Here is a 22,819-nt window from a genome sequence, read left to right on the forward strand (position 1 = left end):
CTGACCCCCGGGGTAAGGGCAGGTCCCGGGGCTGTTGTACCCGACAATGCCCATGGGCTGCTGCTCCACTGCCCCAGCCTAGCAGGGAACCAGTGCACGCCCGCTTCCCCCCAACACCTCCTCCTGGTCCTAGCTGGCCTCACGCCGGGGGGCCGCCAGGTCCCGCTCCTGGTGCCAGGCAGTGGATCTTCCTCGGATCCGCTTTGCAGCAGCTCCCTGGGGGCTGAGGCTCTGCAGAGGGACCACGGCCGCGGTGACTGAGCCGTGGGTGGATTCAGAAAGCGGAGCAGCCTAAAATGTCAGCTAAAATAAACCGGATTTCGCCTGGGATTTTATTAATCGGAGGCTCGCTCTTGCGCGCGCAGGGCCGGTCAACCACACTACAAAGCGGCGGGGGGCGGGAGGGGGGCGGAAATTCATTGCCTTAGCTACCGTCTGTTACCAGTCCAGTGTAAATATACTAAGAGCTGTGCTTGGCGCGTGCAAATATTTGACCACCTCACTCCAGCGAGCAGCGGCGCGGAGGCGAGCGGCTCCGGCGGCCCAGGAACGTGGGGGCGTGGGCTCCTGCCCCGCTGGGGCGCTCAGATGGCAGACTGCTCCTGCAGGAAGCTTTCCGCGCCCGCGCCGCTCCTGTCCGGTTCCGTGGCCAGAGCGGCTTCGCGCAGCACGGCCACGTGCTCCTCGGCGGCGGACAGCGACTGGTCGATCCAGTCCATGCCGCTCGTCAGGTGACAGGCGTTGCGGGTCACCAGGACGAGGTGACTGACGGACAGCAGCAGGGCCGTCGTCCTGCGAAGGCAACCGGGGCGCCGTTAACGGGTGTTCCTGCCTGCGTGCGAACGGTGGGCCTGCAGACATCCCGCAGCGAGCCAGGATCTGGGGGAAGGGAGGCGATCCTCCGCCCGGCTCAGCTGCAGGACCCTGCGCCACGCCTGCCTGCTAAATGGGGCCCCTATAAATGAGCATCTACACGATGGCCGGTGGGAGGAGCGGGCAGGAAGCCCTCCCTCACCATCACTTCTAGCTCGGTGATTAGGGTGCTCCCATGGGATGTGGGGGAGTCCCCCTCTATCTGCTGAGAAGGGCTTTGAACAGGAATCAACTACCTCCTAGGCCAGGCCCCTCACCACTGGGCTATTCTCCAGAGGCTTTTCCCACTGAAGTTATTCCACTGGGAATAAACAAGGAAGCACTCAGTAAACCCCAGTCATTTTCCAGTGTCTTTGGGAACTTGGCCCAGTGTTTACCGTGCATCCAGAAGCTTGGGGTCCAGAGGAGGGTACATCGACCTTACAACGTCGTCCACTCTAGGGGAGAAGAGAAAGGGAGCGGTGCTGATTTTCCGTTATATATTTTGCAAGTTCCCGGTCAGCGGGTTGGGTTTTTTTCCCCTCAGAAAGCCCCTCTCCAAGCCCAGCATCTCTTCCAAACACCTACAGGGCAGCAGGCCCGTAGGGCCAGAGTTGCAAGAGTTCCCCGGCCCCACAATGGGGACCTGATTTTCATAAGAGCCCAGCTCCCATTTGGCAACTCTGTGCCCAGATCTGCAAACGGGACTTTTGCCCAGCAGCCCCCACCGAGATCAAGGGTGGCACTTTCGAAAGTATCTAAGTGATTTAGGAGCATAAGTCCCGCTGGAGGCTGATGGGCGCTTGGCACTTGGACTCTATGAAAATCCTCAGCCAAGCCCGACACTGATTAGGTGCCTAAATGGAGCAGGACTCTTTTGAGAATCTGGCCCCAGCTGGGTGTGCCGAGCCCCAGGGAAACAGATCTTGAGCTCTTTTGAAAATGTGGCTCTGTCGCAGACCGCACGGACCACCAGCTGGCTTTCTGGCTGCAACGCAAAATGTTGATTTTGATCCTTAAAGCAGCAGCTCTCCGCCGGGCAGGAAGGGCCGCTCAGCACTGCCATGTCTCATTGATATTTGGTGTTTTTCGTAAAGCCCCAGCTCTTGGAGTCATGTGATCAGGTGAAACGCCTGGCTTTCATTAAAAAAACCCAAGACCATGGAAGGTTCTAGCCCCGGTGATTGTGCAGAAAGGCTTGGGAACGGGCAGCTCAAAGACCAAAAAGCAAATAAAAAGCCATTTTTCAAATCTTGTGAATTCTGGGGACCTAACATGATTTTTGGACATTTGGGATCAGGGTTACTGTGGCTCCGAATTTGCCCAGGCTGTCATGTAGGGGCAATTGCAAATGCTGATGTTTCTAGGAATTGCCTGGCCTCTGGAACTGCAGATCACCCACAAGCTTTGCATCCTCAACCGGAACGGACCGACAATGCCCTCGGCTCACCTGGGGCCGATTCGCTTTGCGACCACGATCACGTCACTCAGGCTGGCGGGGGATTTCATTCTGGCCCCGGAGCCCATTGTCATCGCAACAAGTTTCTCCGTCAAAGTATGACAAATCTGTTAAAAGAGAGAGAGAGAGGCCAGAGAGAGAGAGAATGATGAGATTGCCTAGTGGTTAGGACGCTCACCTAGGAGATCCAGCTTCCAGGCCGAGGATTATTTAAGTATTTCCTACAGGGTAGAACAACTTCAACAGGACGGATGGAGGGACCCTCACCCCACAACACCCCGTCCATTGCCCAGGACTGCCCCTGGGAGAGGGGAGATTGGGTTCTCCCTGCTTCAAACAGGCAGAGTGGGGACTTCAACCTGGATGGCCTACATCTCAGGGGCGTGTGCTGACCAGCGGCTGTGGCAGGGTGACCAGGCTGGGCGGACGGGGCTGGGCACCCAACTCCAGGAGAAGGGTCTCAGCTGAGAATCCCAACACAGACACGGGCACCCAACTCCCTTTGAGGGGCAAGGCTGGGGCCCCACACCCCTCCTCAGCATTGCCTGTTGGGTGGGTGATGTGGCCCCCTGCTCATCTTGCTGGCTTGTGAGAATCCCATTCTTAGGCGCCCAGCATCGTCCGGGGAGCCTGGGGGCATGACTCGGGGCTGTGGATTTCCTCAGAGCTGCCGTGCCGAGTGCAAATCTGCCCTGTGGATCTAGCCCGAAGCCTCTGGAATTATTCTTCAGCTCCCGCGCTTGTTTCCCGGCGCTGATTTCCCGCACAGCCATAACGGTGCGTACACGGGGGGCGAGGTTTGGCGCAGGTCAGGACTTACCTTGAGAATAGCAATGCAGTGAGAGACCAGGCCCCTGCGGAGAGAGAGAGAGAACGCCCTCGGTTAGGAAAGACGCCTGCCTCGTTACTGACGCTTCTTCTGTCCATCAACCAGCAGTGGGGACTCCATCAAATAAACATCTACCGTGGGGTCCAGAGCCCAGCAGTCACTGGCACCTCAGTCTTTTATTAGTCACAGCCCAGCCCTTAGAGATGCCCCTGGATGCTTTGAGCATGCTTTGAGCAGGGGGTTGGACTAGATGACCTCCTGAGGTCCCTTCCAACTCTAATATTCTACGATTCTATGCTTTTCTAGCAGGGCGGGCAAGGCCAGTGTTACCTGGTGGCTCTGTGTTCTTGGGGAACCAGGGCGCAAAACTCCGACTCTCTCTCTGGCTCACCTGGATTCCCCCCCCCCACCAGAAACCAAAGGCATTTCAATATGACAAGGCAGGAGACACAACTGAAACCCTCCCCATGCCTCCTAAGCATCTCAGTTAGCACGTGAATGGAGAACAGAAGCCTCATCTACATCGTGGCGTGGGGCCTGCAGCCCTAAACACGCCTGGGTTTGCACAAGTGCCGGGTAACGCACTGGAGATAGGCAGGCACCTACAGGTCAAGCCCTGACTGCTTGCTGTTTGTGTCAGCGTAGCACCTGCCCCGAAGAGTTCACGCTCTCATCAGACGACACAGACTTGTCCAAGGTCACCGGGCGAGCCGGGGCTAACACCTGTGTCTCCTGACTCCCAGCCCAGTGCCCGCTCCACCGGACCCTCCTGCCTGCCTAGGTTAAAGTCATTTTGCACCGGATAAAAACGTTCTTCCAAGGCGGCGTGCGGGCCCCAGGCGGCAGAGCGCCGGCCTGGAGACAAGGCACCCGGCCAGCCAGAGCGGGGGAGCCTGTTTCAAAGATCGCCCGAGGGGCAGCTGTGAAACTCTTACGAGGCATCTTCAATCCAGTCCTCGTTCTCCAGAATGGCCTGGATGTGGGGGTTCGTTATCACCACGTCATCCAGCTCCAGCTCCGAGGGCTCCGACTGCGTCTCCATGGCACCGATGAGGTCCACGATGGGTCTGGAACGAAGAGGAACGGTTCATTCAGCACCTGCTAGGAGGGGGCGGCTGTGATGGCAAGAACTAAGGGGCACATTTTCTAAGCACCCAAGGGCCAGATTTACAAAGGGATTTAGGCACCTACAGGTGCAGATCGGCCCTTAGGGGCGGTTTCAAAAGTGCCCGAGTAGGTCAGGTGTCCAAGCCCCATCGATTTCAATAAAAGTTGGCACCTAACTTGCTTGGGAACTTTTGAAAATCCTGTTAGGCAGCAAGTTACAACGTTGGGTGCCTAAACCTCTTGGTAAGTCTGGCCTGAAGAGCCTGGAGGTACAGTAGCCAAAAGTGCCAAAGGCCCAGCTCCACCCAGATATTTAGGTGCCTAACTCCCATAGTCACACTTGAAAATGGGACTTAGACTTCCAAGTCATTGGCTCCAAGGGCTGTTGGATCTCTCTATTTTCAGCTGCATCTGGTCAAGATTTTCAAACGTGACCTGGGATTTTGACGGCTTGGGGTGCTGGGTGCCCAGCCCGAGACCCCCCCAGAAGCCCGGCTTTTCAGAGGGTGAGCACTCAGCATGTTCCCCGGGTGTAAATGACGTCCCCCACCCACAGCGCTCTGGCGAGCGGGGCCCTTCGGCTTCTGTGGGAAATTCTCTCTTGGGAACCTAAAAAATAGTTCTATTGACCCCTGGATTTTCTGTTCTGTTACCAGGGGGATAACTCCCACCTGTAAAACTGCGCACCGACCGAGCGTTCCTGAGTCTGCACGCAGCAGAGCCGAGCGTCACGGGGTCAGTGGTTCAAATTCCTTCTCCAACGTGTGCTCAGTGCCCACGGTAGCCTCTTGTTCTCACCGTGTGCACAGACTCATCCACCAGGGGAAGCGTCCCCTTGCCACATATAAATGCTGGGCTGATCTAGTCTGCGTTGGTTCCGATCCTGGCCTCATTGCCCTAGTATCCGGGCACCTTCCAGTCATGCCCAAAGTGACGTGTCTGGGGACCGCACATCTGTCTTGCGTGGTGTGTTCGCCCCCTCTCTGTTGGGGAAGAATTGTGCTGTGTCCCTGCTGGGTGGGTGTGGGGGGGGGATGAGCAGGAAATGCAAAGAAAACATCTATGCTGGGTTTTTCAAAGGAGCGTAAAGGAGTTGGGCGCTCTGCTCCAGTGGATTTTCAATAGGATGTGAGTTTCTAACTCCCTTAGGCCTGGGCGACCCCCCTGGTTTGCACAGCTCTAACGCTGGCGGTTGGGGGGATGCCCCACTCTCCTAAGGCACTGCACCCCCCATGCCTGGATTCAGCAACACTGGGACAAACGTGCGTCGTAGCTATTTCCCCTCGCACAGCGTAAAGCAGGCTGATCTCAGTGTAGCACCGGGGGGCGCGTGGCCGAAGCACAGCAGGGCAGTTAAAGCCACATCGTCTCCCAGGCTTTACCCTGCCATTCTTTTGCCTTTTCCGTGTCAGTCGTCAGCCACCAATTCATTCCCCACAGGCTACTTCACGCGGCCGCCGGCGGAGGCGAGGGTCGTCCGTGCCTGTTGAGCTGGGCAGACAAACTGACCAGGAATTGGCAGGCAGTGTAGTGCATCACCAGTGTGTCGAGTGCTGTCGGGACTCATGAGTCCCAGCAGCTCTGAAATCTCCACGCAATCCTCCCTTCAGTCCATTTTCCCAGCCGTTCTTTTGGCTTCCTCCCTGGCAATGTGGTGTGAGCAGGGAAGGGGGTTGCACACTTACTTGGTATCATAATGGTTCAGGAGATCCTTAGGCCGGCAGTAGCGCTGCCTGCAAACCACCACAAGCGCCACGAAGGAGGCCAGGAAGATGGTAGCCAGCACGCCGATGGCTACGATCACCACGGTCTCCATTGCTGCCAAGCTGCTCTCCTGGGCACAGTCAGATGTGCACGTCCATCCCTTCAGGCCTTTTCCAAAATGCTTGATCTGGAAGGCAGGAGGACAGAGTCAGGCCCAAAGAACAAGTGTCCGGAAACATGGCCGCGCAGGAGCAGGTCTGGGATACTCTAAAGCAGCAAATGTCTCCTAAGAGAGACGGCTGGTCAGGGGAACCCGGGACAACACTTCACAAATCTTTGAGACTTTCCCCCCGATTGTTTATCAAAATTAGAAACATTTCAGCTCTAATGAGTCCAGTCAACCTACAGAGCAAGAGGAGAGCAGCTGGCCAAGGACTGATCAGTGGGACTGTATGATGCGGTTGCCTGTGGTGTGGGGCTGGGCTTAGTGGCCCAGGGGGTCCCTTCCAGTCATGTGTCTTATGTCCTCAATTTCATGCTTCAGGGCCTCAAGCCAGTCACCTGCCGGGGTCAGGAAGGAAATTCTTTCCCCTGATGTATTCTGGGTTTTTTTTTCCTTTCTTCCTCTGAAGAATCAGAGACGGATGCTGCTGGAGACAGGAGACTAGGCACGTGTTCTGAGGTGGTACAGAGAACACGCTCTCTCAGACGCCTGGCTGGTGTGTCTTGCTCACCTGCTCAGGATCGAACTGATGCCTTTTGCGGGGTTGGGAAGGAATTTTCCCCCACATCAGATGGGCAGAACCTTGCGGGGGGATTTGACCTTCTCTGCAGTGTGGGGGCAGGGTTCACCTGCTGGGATCATCTGTGCGCGCCCTACCTAAACAATTCCCTGCCACTGCAGAGGCCTTTGGACAGGGTGGCACCTTTGTTCCCCTGCTCTCTGCCTGCGGTGCAGAGCAGTTCAGTCTCTGAAGGGCTGTGATGCTTTAGCTAATCCATATCCTTGGACTCAATGCAGCGGCAACTGGGTGGGGTTTGGTGGCCAGTGCTATACAGGGGGTCAGGCTGGCAGTTCTGGTGGCCCCTTTCTGGCCTTAAACTCTACGGCTAATTGGGTCAAACCGCACAGTGACCGGGGGCTCTCTAGTCACGGCCAGCACGGATGGCGCCCAGCGCAGAGCCAGGACACCGAGTGCGGCAGCTACCAGTGGGATTAACCACACGCATGTTTATTACTTACCCTACTTTCTCTGCAGCCCTCACCCCAGCTCAGGGCCCCGTTGTGCCCGGTGCTGTACAAACACCTACTGAGCCAGCCCCTGCCCCAACGAACTGACGTTTGAAAGGGCAGGGGCTTGCCCAAGGTCACTGGGCTTCCAGCCCAGAGCCCTACCCACTAGACCACACTGCCTGTGACAGACAAAAGGTCTGTAAAGGGAAGCACAGGTTGTGGCACTCCCAGGGATCTGGCTACACACTCCCTCTAACATTAGAGTTAAACACCAATTAGCTAGGAAATCCCGAGTTCCCCAGCCAGTCCCAGAGACACACGCTCCTAGAGTAACTAGCGTAGACCTAACTCAGCGCCCGCAGAGCGCGCCCCTGCAGCATTCTCACAGACCTGTCTCCGGCTCCTGATCCAGTTCGGCTGGAGGAGTCCTTTGCGTTCAGTTGGACACCCCCAGACCCTGCGCTCCGCTGCAAATGTTTTCCCAGCATAACTATTATTAGTCTGGTAGCACCCAGGAGCAACTCGGGACCGGGCTGTGCTAGGGGCTGTACAAACCCAGAACAAAAGCTGGCCTCTGCCCAAAGGGGTTTACAAACTAAGTATGACACCAAACAACAGATGGAGACAGACGGACGGGGGAGCACAGGGAACCGATGAGGCGAGACCGGTCAGCAGGACGGGCGGTGGTCCCAGAGCACCAGCCGCCTGGCACGGGTCAAGCTTTTTGCAGGCTTCACGGCAAAGGAGAGTTTGGAGGCGGGCTTGGCTTTGCAGGTGCACAAGGGGCAGCAGGGGAGAACGCACCCAGGTGTTTGTGGGAAAACGTAACAAGAGGGTGATGGAGCTGGGCTCCTGGACTGAGCGATGCTCCATATGGTGGGGCTTGGCCAAGGGGGGTTGGAACGGGAAGGCAGGCGGCTCATGTTGGCTGCACGGGGGAGCGATGCAAAAAGCGGGGGGCATGGTGGCAGCAATAGGCGAGGACAATGATCTCTGCAGCAGCACTCTGAAGGGAGGTGAGCAGGGCAGGATGGCATTTGCTAAGGCCGGCTAAGGGGATATTGCAGTGGTCGAGCCGTGATATGAGGAGAGCCCGGCCACGAGTTCTCGCTCTGTGGGTGGCTAGGAAAGGCCGGAGCTCGGAGGTGCTCTGCAGGAAAAAACCGGTAAGATTTCAACACAGACGGCGGTGAGGGGCCAGAGAGAGAAAAGTCTGAGTCGAGCGGGTGCCCCGTTTACAGGCCAGCCTGATGGGCAGGCGGGTGGCGCTGGCCAGCGGGCTGGAGAAGGGGGGTAATGAGGACGAATTGAGGGGAAGATTCAGAGCTGAGATTTAGCCGTGGGCTGATGTCGAGACGTCCACATGGGGAGCTCCGCGAGCCGGGCCGAGATCCTAGTTTGGACAGCAGGGGCCAGGTGTGGCGCGGAGGGGTCGCGCTGAGGCACCGGCACCCAGGCGCCTGTTGAATTTGTGTTTGTGAAGGCGATTTCCCGCAGGTCCCGTGGGGCAGGAGACGAGACGGGCGCAAGGACAGCGCTCTGCGGGGCCCCCAGGGAAAGCTGGGACGGCCACGCGGAGGATCCGCCGAAGGCCGCGTGGGAGCAGCGATTCCAGGAGGAGACCCCAGGGAGGACACGTTTCATGCCGAGGAGCTGGGTCGCTGATGTCAAAGGCAGCTGACAGCTCAGGGCAGACGAGGATGGAGCCCAGGGAATCAGCTTTGGCTTGGCAGAGGTGAGCAGAGACGGCCGAGTACCCGTTTCCGTGGCGAGCAAGGGGCAGCCGGGCTGGAGAGGGGCGTGGATGGGCTTGGAGGAGGCAGCGATTCAATGGCCTTCGAGATGGCAGGGAAAGGGGAGCTGGGGGATAGATGCAGGGCAAACGGAGTCCAGGTGAGTGCTTTGAAGATGGAGAGACCAGAGCACGTGTGTCTTGTGCGGGGAAGGAGCCAGAGATGAGGGAGGGACGAGCCCAGAGGGGGTGATGGTGCTGGGCCCCGACCAGCTCTGGCGCGTGATCTCCCGTCTGCCGAGGTCCCGTGCCACGGTTTTCAGTCGGTCGCCCCCGGCCCAGTGCACGGCCAGCCCGGCTCCGTGGCCGGCCATCATTCAGACGCGCGAGGGGACGCGTGGCGCTGCGCTGCCGTCCCTTTGCGGTGTGTCCTGCCCAAACGCGGCTGCTTTGTAAACTCTCCTGACTTTTAAGCCAATCTCGTAGCTGTGGGGGCCTGACACATGGTTTCTGTACCCGTGGGGAGCTGCCTCCGTCGCCCCAGCCCCCCGCCCTCACCGGGTCCCGGCTTCCCCCTGGCGCCGCTTCCTCTGTCTGCTCCCGCTCGCAGTCCACCGCCCTGCCCCAGCTCGCTGAGACTCCAAGAACAATTGCAAGGCGGCGTCTTTTCACCGGTTGATTTGGTTTCAGCTTCTTGTGCTAAAAATCTTAGCCCACAATTCACTAAGCGTCGTGTGCGGGAAAGTGCCCCAGGGCCGAGCCTGGGGAAGATCCCAGAGCCCTTAGCCCAGGTAAAGTACAGCTGAGTTATTGTTAGATCTGCTCCCCCCGTCCCCCACCCCGCTGGTGTTTGCCTGGCGCGGGGCCTGCGGCACAGGGGATCTGGGCTGCACCCTGAGCGGGCGCAAGCCACGGGAGTGGCTGTACCGGGGCCAGGCCTGCAGCACACAGAGACCAGTTAGTGACTGGGCCCAGATGACACCGGTCCCGGGGAGCAACACTACCTGGGACACCCTGCGCACCCCGGCCTGGCGAGGGAGGGAACATGTGCTGTTCCTTTAAGTGTAGAAAGACGGGGGGAGGGGGCAAAGCGCCCGGCTTGTTACTCTAATAGAGTTCCTTGTTCAGTGCTAGGAAAAACATCTCCCAGGGGCCCAGGCAACCCGGCAGTGCCAGGCCCCGGCCAGGTCCCGACGGCCCAGGAATCCGGGAGCACCCAGACCAGGGCCAGTCTGGTTTGCAAGCCCAGAGCCCTGGAGCAGAGCAGGTTCTTGCTGCTCCGGCACGGCCGCTGGCTGGCCTGGGGGTCTGTGCAGGGCAGGGGTGCGAGGAGGGCCATGGGGTGAGCTGCAGCCCAGCCCGGCTCGGCGGGACGGTCTGGATCCTATAAAGCGGAGTAGATCTCCAAGCTTTCCTACCTGCTTGAGGAGCACAGCCCGCTAGCCGCCAGCTCTTCCGCAGGGCCAGGCCGCTCGCAGCTCTGCCTGCCCTTTGCCCGGTGACTAATATCCCAGCTGCTGCAGAGCCAGCGGGGCCGGCGCTGCCGGGCTGGGAGAGCTGGATCTGCTGCGTTGCTCCGCCGCCTCTGCCAGCCCGTCACCCTCCCGGCAGCGAATGGGCGGGGAGGCACTGCTCAGCGAGCGGACCCAGGCCCGTTACTCAGATGCATTAGCCCCCCCCCCCCCACGCCCCCCCCTGTCCCAGCAGAGCTGCAGCCCCAAGTTCCTCCTTCGGGGAGCTCGCGCCTGCTTTCTCCTGCCAGCGTCACCCCCCTCCCCTGTGATTTTTATCGCCAGGCTCACAATGTTCAGTGCTCTCTCAAGCCCCAGCTGCCGGAGTCAGGTGATCACCAGAGACGCTTTCCTTGCAAAGAAGGGAAGTTTCTAGCTCTCCTGGTCGTGGAGAAAAGCTGAACACACACCCTCCCTTTCCCCCGCAGTGCTCCAGCACCAGAAGCCAAATCTGCCCCTCCTTCCTCCCCCCAAGCAAAAACCTTACGATTTTTTAAACTCTCATGATTTTTCAGGGCCTAACTCATCATTTTTGGACCCTTGCAGGTCCAGATCAGCCAGTTCCTCCTCCTCGTGGTGCCAGTCGGGTCAACGCCTCACGGCAGCAGCAGCCATCACCCCTGCCTTGAAGGCTGCAGAACTGGGTTTCACGCTAAGCCCCCGTTTTCACTCACTTCTGCCTTTCGCTTTCGGGCCTGACCTTTTCCAGGGCTGCTTTCTACCCGCAGGGCTTTTTTATGTATTACTCGTGTGACAAATCCAATCCCCACCCACCAAATTAAGACAGAGCATTTTTCTCAAAGCGCTTTGTGTGTTTTGCCCATGTTGGCAGCCCGGGTGCTAGGGGTGACACAAAACTTTGTAAGAAACACACACTGGAGAAAACTCTCCGCAGAGGCCGATCTCAGCACAAAAGCCGATTCTGAAAGGAAGCCCTCGGCTCCTGCCGCGCACACAAGGGCCCTGGGAAAACGCCTGATCCCTCGTTTTTTTAAAGCTTGCCCAGTGTTAAAGACACGGGAGTCAAATGAGGGCTATTCAGGAAGTAGCGTTAAGACGCTGAGCACACAGTTAAAGGCTGCATTGTACGGCATGCGCATAAAGGAGCTTACCTCTGCTGGCAGGCGGGGTAGTTTAGCGGGTAGGGGCCCACCCAGGGGGTTCAGAAATCTGAGGGCTAATCTTGCCTCCTCCAGGAGGAGGCTGGGTGACCTTCGGTTAGTCAGTTCACCTTGCTGTGCCTCAGTTTCCCCCGCCCATGCTGTGTCTATTCACTTGCATACTGTCTCGCGCTGTGTATTTGAACAGCACCAGCACAGCGGGGCTCTGGTCTCAGTTGAGATTTCTGCATGTAATACACGATGAAGAGAATATTCACCAGTAACGTTCGCTCTCCCGCCTACTTCAATATGTGACGGTAGCTTCTGGCTGCGTCGTTGTCTGCCTGGAACGATACGGTGCTCGGTGCCATGTGCTGCAGCCCAGCACTGGGCTAACATCGCGTGTACCATATAACAATGCGTGTGTAAAAGGGCACCCAGCGCCTGCCGCTGTCCCGCACCCCCGTCGCCTGACTGTGGGGTGACGCCTTCTCCCCCTGATTGTCGCGTGAGTGTCAGGGTTGGGTTTTTTGTTTGTGGTTTAGTTTCATTTTTATAATATTCCCATTTACCAAGTGGAAGCATGTTTCTGATCTGGCAGGCTTGATTAACTGGCCGCAGAGGGTAACGCAGGACATTAGAGACATTTCAGGCCCGATCCTGCAAACACAAGGGGGCTACTCACGAGAATGAAATTGCTGCCGGGCTTTCGGGATGGGGCCCAACTCTACGAGATTCCCAGCAGCATTCTACATCCAGCCGACCACTCAAGCCCCGGCAGAACAGCTGGCGTTTGACTTTAGCAGCTCGTCTCGTTCTAAACATGCTGGCCCGGTCCTCAGATGGTGGAAAGTCACCTACGTCCAAAGTAGCACTGTGCTCGTTTACACCAAGAACCTGGCCCGCAGCATTTCCCTCTCAGCCCTTCTCTGGGTATTGTCTCACTTACTAACTACACACAATCCCTTCTGCTCGGTTTAAGTTTATTTTAGAGAGAACCCCCCCACCAACAAAAATTGATTGCCACTATCCTCAGCAAATACCTTCCCATAAAGTCACGCCGGAGACCCCCTGCGAAAGGAAACAACGGCCTGGCCTTTAGATTGAATTTATAAAACCTATCGCGAAGGCATTCCGATTTCATGATGGCTTCTCTAACAACTCCCAGGAGGGAAAAGAGCAATCAACAAAGTGCCGCCTCCCCCAGGAATGTCTGAATTCTTTAACAGGGTGAAGGAGACGGTTTGAATGGCTCGCCTGCTCCCAAACAACCCGCAGAGTGAAAGTAAAGCCGTGCTCAGGTTTAGCTGTTTCTTTGCAGCACAGATCTTTTTAAAAGACTAAATCTAAGTTGCATGAAAGTTCCTTAAAATGGGTTTTCTCATGAGCAAGCTCAGCTCCAACACAGCACGGGAAAGAACAATGCAGATCACATACCAAACGGCTCCTTCTCCTTCGGAAGCAAGGCTGGAGGCTGTCCTCAGTCCTGGCTTACTGCACAGTTACCTGGAAATGTTCTGGGTCAGACAAAAGGGTCCAACCTGCCAGCGTTGGTTAAACAATTTTCTTTCCCTTCAAACAAGATGGACTCCCAGCTACTTAAATGGGGAGAAGTGGCCGCTCCATTATCCTTCCCGTGTGCTCTGGCTTGTGTGCATTCCTGGCTGGTGTGCTTATGTGCGGTAGGAGTAAAACTGAACAGACTCGAACCTGACAGGGCAATGATTTGAACAGGGGCTGAGAGCTCTCTGCTGGTCAGCCGCTCTCTTGCGCTGCACGGCCATTCTGGGATCCCTCCTCTGCAGATCCCAAGACCTGCAATAAATTAGCAGACGTCTTCGTGGCTAGCAGTGCAGGAAACTCCTAATCCAAACAATGCAAGTCGCCTTTGAACCTCGTTTCTGAATAACCTCGCTAGTTAGCTACCCCGTGCGCAGCCGTCTGCCGGCCCCGATTACCGCAGGATTTGGGAACCTCATCGATGTCTTTCTCTTCACACACCTGTGTGAGGTGGGGCAGGGCTGAGATCCCTCTTGTACCATGGGGAACTGAGCCCCAGAGAGACCAGCCCAACGTCCCACGGGCACTGCAAGCCGTGCGGTCCACACTCACACCAACTCCAGACATTGCACGGGCACCGAGAGTGACAGTCACTCGCTTACAGCAAGACGCTCCATGGCTCACTGACAATTGAAATGGGGAGTGATGTTAACCAGGCTGCCCAGAGGTTAGCATCAAGACACACTCTCACGGCTGCAAACGCAGCATTTGACCTCAAACTCACCCTCTGCATCAGGTGACACAGAGCCAGTCAAGGTTGGAGCCAGGTCCCAGCTTAGAGGGCTAAGGTGCCAAGAAACCTAGGGCACGCTGGAGCTCTGAGAAGCAGAGAATGAGCGTAATAACTTTGCAGGGAAAGGAGCCCTTCCTCCCAGCGCCGTCAGACACGACCCATTATCTCAGGCCTGGTTTTGCTGCTCAAAAAGCTGTAAAAGCCATGAAACTTGGGTCAAATAAGGGCGTTTTTATGTCAGTTTCTAGACAGCCATTGGTGACTCTCTGCGCCTGCGTCTCGTCTTCCTCACCACAGCATCAATCAGGAGTAAATGCAGTGGTGTCAGCGTTCGAGTGACGGCAAACCCAGTAAGCCAGCGAGGAATGTGACATGCTGCTCCCAAACAGCCCAGAGCCACAGTGAGCTCCTTTTGGTGCCACCCCATCATCCTATGAGCCATTTCCTGCCTTAACACTGTTCAGCAGCAGAGACTGCAGGCCTGAGTCTCTATTGCCTCGTGTGTCACTTACGTCTAGAGACAAGAGAACCCAGAATCGCCACGTGGTGATGATAACCCTCTTTCCACTCCACTAGTATCTCTGGAGCATGTTAAACAGAAGCTACTAATGTCAGACATTTTTAAATCAGCAGGTTCAGCTACCTTACATCCAAGAGTTTTAAAAGAGCTGGCTGAGAAGCTTGCTGGACTGTTAATGTTGCTTTTCAATAAGTCTTAGAGCCCTGGAGAAGTTCCAGAAGGCTGGAAGAAAGCTAATGTTGTGTCAATTTTTAAAGGTAAATGGGGTGACCTGGGTAATTATTGCCTTGTCAGCCTGACATCAATCCCGGGCAAGATAACAGCATGGCTGATATGGGACTCAATTAATAAAGAACTTCAGGAAGGTAATGCAATGAATGCAAATCCACATGGGTTTATGATCAATACATCCTGTCAAACTAACCTGATATCTTTTTTGATGAGATTACAAGTTTGGTTGATAAAGGTAATAGTGCTGCTGTAATATACTTGGTCTTGGTACTGCATGATATTTTGATTAAAAAACGAGAATGCTATAAAATTAACGTGACACACATTAAATGGATTAAAAACTGGCTAACTGATAGATCTCAGAATGTAACTGCCTACAGGGACTTGTCATGGAGTGGGTGTTTCAATGGTGTTCTGCAGGGAGCAGTTCTGGGCCCTGTGCTATTTAATGTTTTTATCAATGACCTGGAAGAAAACAAAAGCCCTACTCACGGTTGCAGATGACACAAAAAATGCCCACCCCTTTCAGGAGTCCTGCTAAGCTCTCGGTGACACTGGGACATGGTGGCAAGGAGCGGCCACAACTATGCATTGGCTGACAAAGCATTTCCTTTCTTTTTGCTGCCATTCCATTTAAATGCTTCTTGCATTATGGGAGCAGGTGACCCACTCAAAGCGGCTGTTTCTGTGCTGACATGCTACGAATTCGAGCACCTTTGTCACAGCCCCTTTTATTCAACGCCTTTCTACGATGAAACAGGTTTAATCCTTCAGGCTCCCTTCCTGTGGAAATTTCCCCAGGTCGCTAACCATTCTCCTCACCTGGCTCTAAACCCCCTTCGGTTTATGCTACATCCTTTTTGAGAAGGAGCGAGCAGATCTGTGCACCTCATCCCTGGGAGGGCAGCCCCTTGATTTACACAATGGCATGATGATACCGCCTGCAGTAACTAGCCAAAACAGCATTGGTAGGAGCATTGCCAGCAGATGCAGGGAAGTGATTATTCCCCTCTATTCAGCACTAGTGAGGCTGCATTTGGAGTATTGTGTCCAGTTTTGGGCCCTCCACTACAGGAAGGATGTGGACAAATTGGAGAGAGTCCAGCGGAGGATAACAAAAATGATTAGGGGGCTGGAGCACAAGACATGAGGAGAGGCTGAGGGAACTAGGCTTGTTTAGTGTGCAGAAGAGAAGAAGGAGGAGGGATTTGATAGCAGCCTTTAACTACCTGAAGGGGGGTTCCAGGGAGGATGGAGCTAGGCTGTTCTCAGTGGTGGCAGAAGCAGCAGCAATGGTCTCAAGCTGCAGCGGGAGTGGGGGTCTAGGTTGGATATTAGGAAAAAGTTTTCCACCGGAGGGTAGTAAGGCACTGGAATGGGTTACTAGGGAGGTGGTGGAATCTCCATCCTTAGAGGTTTTAAGGCCCTTCTTGACACAGCCCTTGTAGAAGTAAGGATTGGGCCCTTAAGAATCCTGGTTCAAACAACATGGTTTATGGGTGGAAGGCGGGGGGGGCTGAAGATAAAATGAAGACACGCCGAGCTCCTGAGTCAATCGACCTCCGGCTCCGCATGCCACCTGCGGGGGACCCTGCCCCTACTACAGATGGCTACTGCCATTGCCCATGGTTTCCAATAGGGCTGAAGCCAGGGGCTGCCCTCAAGAAAGGTGACCTCCCCCCCACAGGAGCTGTGGTTAGGGGAGGGTCATTTGCTCTTTACACAATCGTAATATGGAGCAACCCTAGGAGCCCAAACACGCCAGGCCTGCCTCCCTTTATACAGCTGCTGTGGCAGGTCTGGGGCCTGCAGAACACAATGAGCACCGCTAGAGGGCTCACACGCTAGTTAAAGGGATACAACCTTATACTACACTTAGGAGCTGGTGAGGTGATTTTTGCCCTCATGTTTTCCTTTCTCTGCAGAGCAATGCCTGACCCTGGGACTCTGGTATTGTCCCATAGGTACCAGCCTCTGTGCCAAAGCGAAGGATTTTAATTCCTTTATTTAGGCAGATTTTTTTAGGTGGTGCCTACATTTTTACAAGCACCCCATCCCTCGCACACTCCATTTCCACAGGGGTGTGGCCCTGCTTCTTCTGGTACCTTCCTGCTCCCAGGAGGTTGATCTCACTGCCACGCTGGTCGGTCGCTATTACCTGGCGTTGCAGTCATGTGACCAGTCCTGGGTCAGGACCGCTGTGTTTTCGCTGCACAGTGGCCGCCTTTGCACACCCGCAAACGACACGCAGGCTGCGAGGCGGCGGAGCTCAGGGCCACGGGCAGCTCATGTGCAAGACAGGCGTGCGCTGGGGAAGGAACAGCTTTGAAAGGTATTAGTGTCTCTTGGCAAATGGCATTGTTAAAACCCCCGCCGCTCTGCTTGCGTTGGGTGCAGCTGGCAACGGCGTTCCCCACCCCAGCCTCTTTATTCGGCGCCAACCTTTTCTCAGGATCAGTTTCACTTTTTTAATCAACAGGTTTCCTTTGATCAAATTTTTTTTTTTAAAAGTTGATGTTTCTTTTTTTTGGGAGGTGGGGCTGCGGGGCAGGAAATCCCACGTGGGGGCTGAGCCGACCACACACTTCCTTCTTTCAAACACGGTCAACAGGCAGTGAAACATTTCGATCCAAAATGCGGATTAAAAAGATAAAAGTTCACAAGAGAAGTCAAACACCAGCAATGATACGAAACTGATTTTGACCTTTTCTGCACGATTTTTTTTTTATTCACTTTTCGACCCGCTGTACTGAAAAGCCAGCTACTGCATGACTCAATCTCACCTAGAGCCCCAACTCTCGTGCCCTGAGAAAATTGTACTCTCATCCTTCTACACGGTCTGCTGAGCTGCAGATTTCAAAGCATGTTGGGCCAGATTTTTAAAGGCATGTAAGTGCCTAAATGCCTTTAAAAATATTGCCCTTTATTGTTAGTCTCATTTCATAGATGGGGAAACTGAGGCACAGTGTGGTGACATCATTTACCCAAGATGAGCCAGCAGGCCAATGGGAAAGCTGGTCACCCAGTTCCCAATACGGCACCCTATCCACTGAGCCGCACTGCCCTTCAGACAGACATCCCTTCCTTGCCTCCCTCTAAAGAAATGGAGGGTTGTGGACCGATCCATGTGCATCACAGCACCTCTAGAGAATTTCCTCTGTGTGCACGGCCGGCGGGAGCAGGGACGTGCTCATTCATCGGTGCCATTTGCTTGACTGGGTCTTGGGTGTCACCTTGTCTTTGGCTGGTATTCCCGTGCTCGCTTTGTGCTCTGCAAAGGATTTAGTGGCTCTGCTCCGCATCAGACCATGCACTTGGCTGGATTTCAACCCCGGCTGCCTAATCAGTAAAACCAGGAAGTGCAATGACAGCCAGACAAACCAGTGCGCGATCCAGATTGCATTCCTATGCAAAGCCAGGCGTTGGGAAGATAACCAGCAGAGCCGCCGTCAGAGAAAGGACTTAGCCCTGGCGTCTGAGCCCACGGGCAACGCCCGCAGGAAATTCAGTCATTGTCAGGCCAGAGGAGATCAATATCAGCAGCTGGTCTGCCCATGGGCAGAGTGGACAAGTGAGTTCGCTAGAGGCTGGAATAAACCTATGGCTTCTGACTCCCGCCTCCGCGCCAGGCTACTGGACCACGTTTCACGTCCCGCATGCTGGGTAAGAACAGGAGAGGAATCCCTGTTTCTAACACGAAATCGGCTCTTTCTTAAGAGCACTGTTTGCTGAGACGGGGTAGCGGCGGCTGGCCTTCCAGCCCCGTGCACACGGGGACGCCCGGGCGTCCCCTCCTGCACCCTGGGCTCCTCCCTTTGCGTCCCGCCCGCTGCTACAGACCTGGCTTCTCTTCCCGACCTTGCCCTGACCTGCTGTGCGCCCCTGGACAAATCCCCTTTATTTCTCTGCCCAGCCCTGGCCGCTGCTGTTTAGACGGTGAACGCTTTGGAGCTGGCCGGGAGATTTCTGTGAAAACGTTTTCTCAGTGAAAAACGGCTTTTTGAACAATCCGCCCCAAAAACGTTGGTATCCTTTGACGCCGGCCCCTGAAAACGCTTCAGTTCAAGTCAAAAAAATCTTTCATTCAGTTTAATTTAGATCAAAACATCACATCGTCATTGTTTGTAGGGTCCCCCCGCCTTCAGTGGGTCGGTAGGGGGTGAGGGGCAGGAGCACAAAAAAGTCCCAAACCAAAAAAATTGTGTTTTGATTCAAATCTAAACGAAATTTTGAGCAAACGCTACTCCATCAAATTTTGAAGTTGCTTCACAGAAAATCACGGTCATTTCCCCACTAGCCCTGCCCGCCCTGTGTTTGTGTAGGGCCTACTAGACCAGGTCGTGCCTGCAACACAAACAGACAGCGCCCTGAATGGACTGGGTGCCTTGAGGCATTGTTGTTGGGGAGTGGACAGGATTCTTGGATACTTCCATGATCCTCCAGTGGCAATGGGGCAAGCTTGTGGGGAGGAAGGCAGTTGTGTGTGCGTGGGGGGATGGGTGCTAAGGGGGCTCCAGAGAGGGGAAGATGGTGGGGCGACAGAGGTGTGGAGGGACAGGCAGACCCAGGAGGAGGAGCGGGGCATGAGAAAAGGAGGCAGGAGAACCCTGAGTATTGGGACTGGCTCATGGCTACTCAGCTCAGAAATACTCACCCGCCCCCTGGCTGTGCAGAAATGGCCCCCACTAGGGCTGGGGGCAAGACAGACCCCCGCCTTCTGCACAGGTTTGCCCAGGACGATGTTTTGAGATCAGGGCAGGCCCAGGCAATGCACCAGCAGAGCCAAGGAGCCCTTTAAATGCCCAGCATCCGGAGGCCAGCGTGGGTGGCTGAGGCCCAGGGGGGTGGTGGATTTCACCCCCTTCCGTGGCCTGTGCCGGCTCCAAGCTGCCGGCTGTCCCAGCCGCAGCTCGCAGCCACGTCAGGATAACAGCAGCCAGCCTAGGCTGGGGTGACGGCACCACAGTCGGACTCAGGCGGCCTGGGTTCAATTGCCCAGAGAGCCACGTCCCGGCGGGCAGCCCGGAGCAGGGCTCTGCTGGGCAGAGTTTCAAGAGGGCGCAGCTGCTCCCGTGGGGGGGAGGCTCTCGCTCAGAGGGGGAGCTGGCCTCTTTTGAAAACCTGGCTCTGGGCCTCTCAGCACATCACAACCGCAGGAGGGTCTGGGGACCAGGCCCCAGTGGCTGGCAAGTGCTCGGGGCTGCCCCGCCAGGGCTGAGCACTGAGCCCGGCCTGCATGACAGGGGGTTCGGGGGGGACGGGGGCTGCTTTGGCTGAGAAGCAGAAGCGCATGCAGAGGTGGGGAGGCCGTAGCATCAGAGCCCAGGGGGAGGCCTGGCTGGGCACGGCCCAGGCCTGGAGGGGAGGCGTGAGCTGTGTAGGGGTGGGGCCCTTGCGCTGCTCTTGCTGGCAGTTCCTGTGGTGCATGGGGGCAGAGAGCTGATGCTGGTGAGCGCGTTCCCTGCTTCACGCCCTGGGAGGCCGTCCAGCCCCATCTCCAGCACCTCCTTGGGCGGTGTGTACCTGCCGTCAGGGGAACGTGCACTGCCCCATGGAGAGCATGGCCCTTCCCCGAGAGTTGTTTTAAACGGCAGCAGCCAGTCAGCCTGAAGCTCGGAGCCCTTCGCTCCCCTGGGGCCCTTCTCCCCGGGGAACGGCCAGCCAGAGGCTAATCCAGCCCGGGACAAAGCCCAGGCTGCACGCATGTTTTGCAGAATGACCGATCTGGCTCCTGTTTTCTCAGACTCCATTTGCCCATCTCTAAAGGAGGCCGACTGGTTGCATGGCTCCAGTGGCCAAGGACCCAGAGTCAGCCCAGGTAGCTGCAGGCCAGCGTCAGCATTGCCAGTTTATTAAGGATGGTCGCCACCATTGTCTCGAGTCGGGGCTGAGACAATTCAGCAGTCGCCCCAGCCTGTCCCAGCGACTCTACTCCTGCCTTTCAGGATCGGCTCTGTCTCGCCACCAGGCTTAGCTGTCTGGGAAGATGTAGTTGTATTGATTTAAGATGTGCTCCACTATCTGGTTCTGGAAGACCATGTGCATTGCCATGTTTCCTTCCTCAGTCTCTGGTCTCAGGAGAGTGGGCCCAAACACAATGGCCACGCTTTGCACAGACATCCGGTTCTGCTCCCTGTAGTCGATCACGCTGGAGGGAGAAAGGACAGTCGGCCACTGGGAACTGCCATAGGGGTTTCTCATGCTGACTAATGCCCCACTTCTGTGTTACTGACAGGAATGGACTAAGACCGGAACCATGCCTGGTTTGAATTCAGCACATCATGGCAGTACCAGGGGATTAGGGCTCAACAAGCAACTGAGGGTGAAAGAAGGAACCTAGCAACCACGGGGCTTGTCCAAAGTTTTCCATCTAACGTGTTTTCTGATGGGAAATGGGTTTGCCTAAATTAATTTTTTTCCATGGGACATGTCTGCTTTCCACAGAAAGCTGAACGCCTGGAAACCGAAATATTGCAATTAAAGAAATTCTGCTGCAGTGCCTCATGGGAGTTGTAGTTTGGTTTCCTCAAGTCCCCATTCTCTGCTAGGGGCTGGGCTTCCCAGCCAGACTACAACTCCCAGGATGCATCATGGCCAAAGACTCCCACGATGCACTGCCTCTCCTGTTCAAGATTGTGATGCATTGTGGGAGATGTAGTCCAACCAGGGAACTTGGCCTATAGCTAGAGGTCTCAGATGTAAGAGTAGTGTGCTATGCTGTTGCCAGCCTTACATCTGCGCTGCCTTCAGAGCCGCTGCTCACTGGCCACCCAGCTCTGAAGACAGTGCACAAGTAAGGGTGGCAATACCATGACCCCCTGACAATAGGCTTGTGACCCCCCGTTGGGTCGGGACCCCCCATTTAAGAAGCGCTGTGGAGAAATCACATTTTTGCTACACATCCACGTTTGCTATTTATGCCGTGACCCGCTTGCGAGAACCGTGTGATTTCTCTGTGACTAAGTGGACCCCCACTTATAGCAGAGAATGGGAACACAAGGCACCGTAATTACAACTCCTAGGAGGCACAAAACAGTTCGGGTTTTGGACAAAATTTTTTACCATTCAAATTTTCACTGAAAAAGAAAAATAGCAAAATTTTCCACAGAAAATTTCACTACAATTGTGTTCTTGTTTTCGCTTGAAGTAACCCCCCCCCATTTTCCACCCAATGCTGGGTGAGCACCATGCAGCAGGAGGAGCTGTTAAAATCCAGCTGGGTGGGAGAGGCCTGCAGAGTCCCACGGGATGCTCCAAGCACAACAATCGAGCTGAGGAAGAACCCTGCAAAGGGCATGGTCAGGGGAGTTTTGAAGGGTCTGCCAGGAACCCAGGCTAGCACCTGGGGTGCAAATCTCTGCCTGGAGGAGACTAGCATGGACAGGCATGGAGGTATAAAGGAATCCAGCAGTAGCTTAATTTCCTTCTCCCCTTCCAAGGTTCTACCACTAGATTTGACTTCCTCCGACTGCACCGTGCCTCTGAAAATCTGGTCCTATATATCTGCCAGGTCCCTGCTGCTGCCTGCATTGTGCTGCCTTCTCTCCCCTACTCCAGTCAGCAGCATGGTACAGGACAGTGGTGAGGGCTGGGCGGAGTGCTGCATAATACTGCCGATGAGGGCGGAGGGAAAGCCAGCGGCACAGACCTGCAGGATAAGTGCTCTGGCCGGAGCAGTGATTTCTGGCCTCCCTTGCTCCTGCTGGCCGTGCTCAGACATAGCAGAGGAATGCACGGATGGCTGGGGGCCGTGCAGCTCAAAGCACAAAGATCCGTGCACATTGAGGGGTCTGGAAATGGCCTGCAGGGCAGGCACTCACCGGCAGAGGTGCTGGAAGAGAACCTTCATGGTGTCGTGGTTGGCCTCGGGCAGGGAACACACCAGGTCACGGATGTACTTGTTGCGCTTCGCCTGGTCGTGTATTTCTACAACGCAACGGAAAAACAGGTCACATTCCTCCTCCGCAGGTCTGGGCGTCAGACAGAGCGTGGGATGGGGGCCCAGGACTGGGACTCAGGAGATCTGGGCTCTCCCCTGGCTCTGTCACCGGCTGCCCGTGTGACCTCGAGGATCCGAGACCCAGAGAGACGGGGCGCAGGTGTAAGCTGTCAGAGCTCCATTGACATCGCTGGCGCTATAGCAGTTCCCACCCGCAGAGGACCTGCCCCAGCAGGATTTGTCCAGCAGTAACCCGGGGATAATATACCTCACAAAGCATTACAAGGATAAATCCACTTGTGTGCTTG

At 55.7% G+C, this 22,819-nt stretch overlaps 2 protein-coding genes across 7 annotated transcripts in view; both read right to left on the reverse strand.

The window, feature by feature from the left end:
• Nucleotides 1-319: 319 nt before the first annotated feature.
• Nucleotides 320-13,260, reverse strand: TMEM98 (transmembrane protein 98). Of its 4 annotated transcripts, none has more exons than XM_067556287.1 (7): nucleotides 13,035-13,260; nucleotides 5,933-6,138; nucleotides 4,076-4,207; nucleotides 3,132-3,165; nucleotides 2,303-2,418; nucleotides 1,251-1,310; nucleotides 320-792 (listed from the first exon to the last, which is right to left on the reverse strand). In XM_067556287.1, the coding sequence occupies exons 2-7, from the start codon at nucleotides 6,061-6,063 to the stop codon at nucleotides 585-587; spliced, it is 681 nt and encodes a 226-aa protein (XP_067412388.1). In that variant the 5' UTR covers nucleotides 6,064-6,138; nucleotides 13,035-13,260; the 3' UTR covers nucleotides 320-584. The 4 variants fall into 4 exon arrangements, with proteins under 4 accessions (XP_067412388.1, XP_067412386.1, XP_067412387.1 ...); XM_067556285.1 differs by having other exon boundaries at nucleotides 12,966-13,258; XM_067556286.1 differs by lacking the exon at nucleotides 13,035-13,260 and adding an exon at nucleotides 10,336-10,453.
• Nucleotides 13,261-19,376: 6,116 nt separating this feature from the next.
• The window catches only part of ARHGAP27 (Rho GTPase activating protein 27), a 56,505-nt gene continuing 53,062 nt past the window's right edge, over nucleotides 19,377-22,819 (reverse strand). For all 3 annotated transcript variants that reach the window (XM_067556278.1, XM_067556280.1, XM_067556279.1), the window contains 2 exons: nucleotides 22,393-22,498; nucleotides 19,377-20,720 (listed from right to left, as the gene is read on the reverse strand). In XM_067556278.1, the coding sequence (XP_067412379.1) occupies nucleotides 20,543-20,720; nucleotides 22,393-22,498 (284 nt within the window). In that variant the 3' untranslated portion in view covers nucleotides 19,377-20,542. The remainder of the gene's footprint in view (nucleotides 20,721-22,392; nucleotides 22,499-22,819) is intronic.

The sequence above is a fragment of the Emydura macquarii genome, unplaced genomic scaffold (assembly GCF_026122565.2).
Source record: "Emydura macquarii macquarii isolate MOO-44397 ecotype Brisbane River unplaced genomic scaffold, CSIRO-AGI_Emac_v2 contig_1692, whole genome shotgun sequence".
Lineage (NCBI taxonomy): Eukaryota > Metazoa > Chordata > Testudines > Chelidae > Emydura > Emydura macquarii.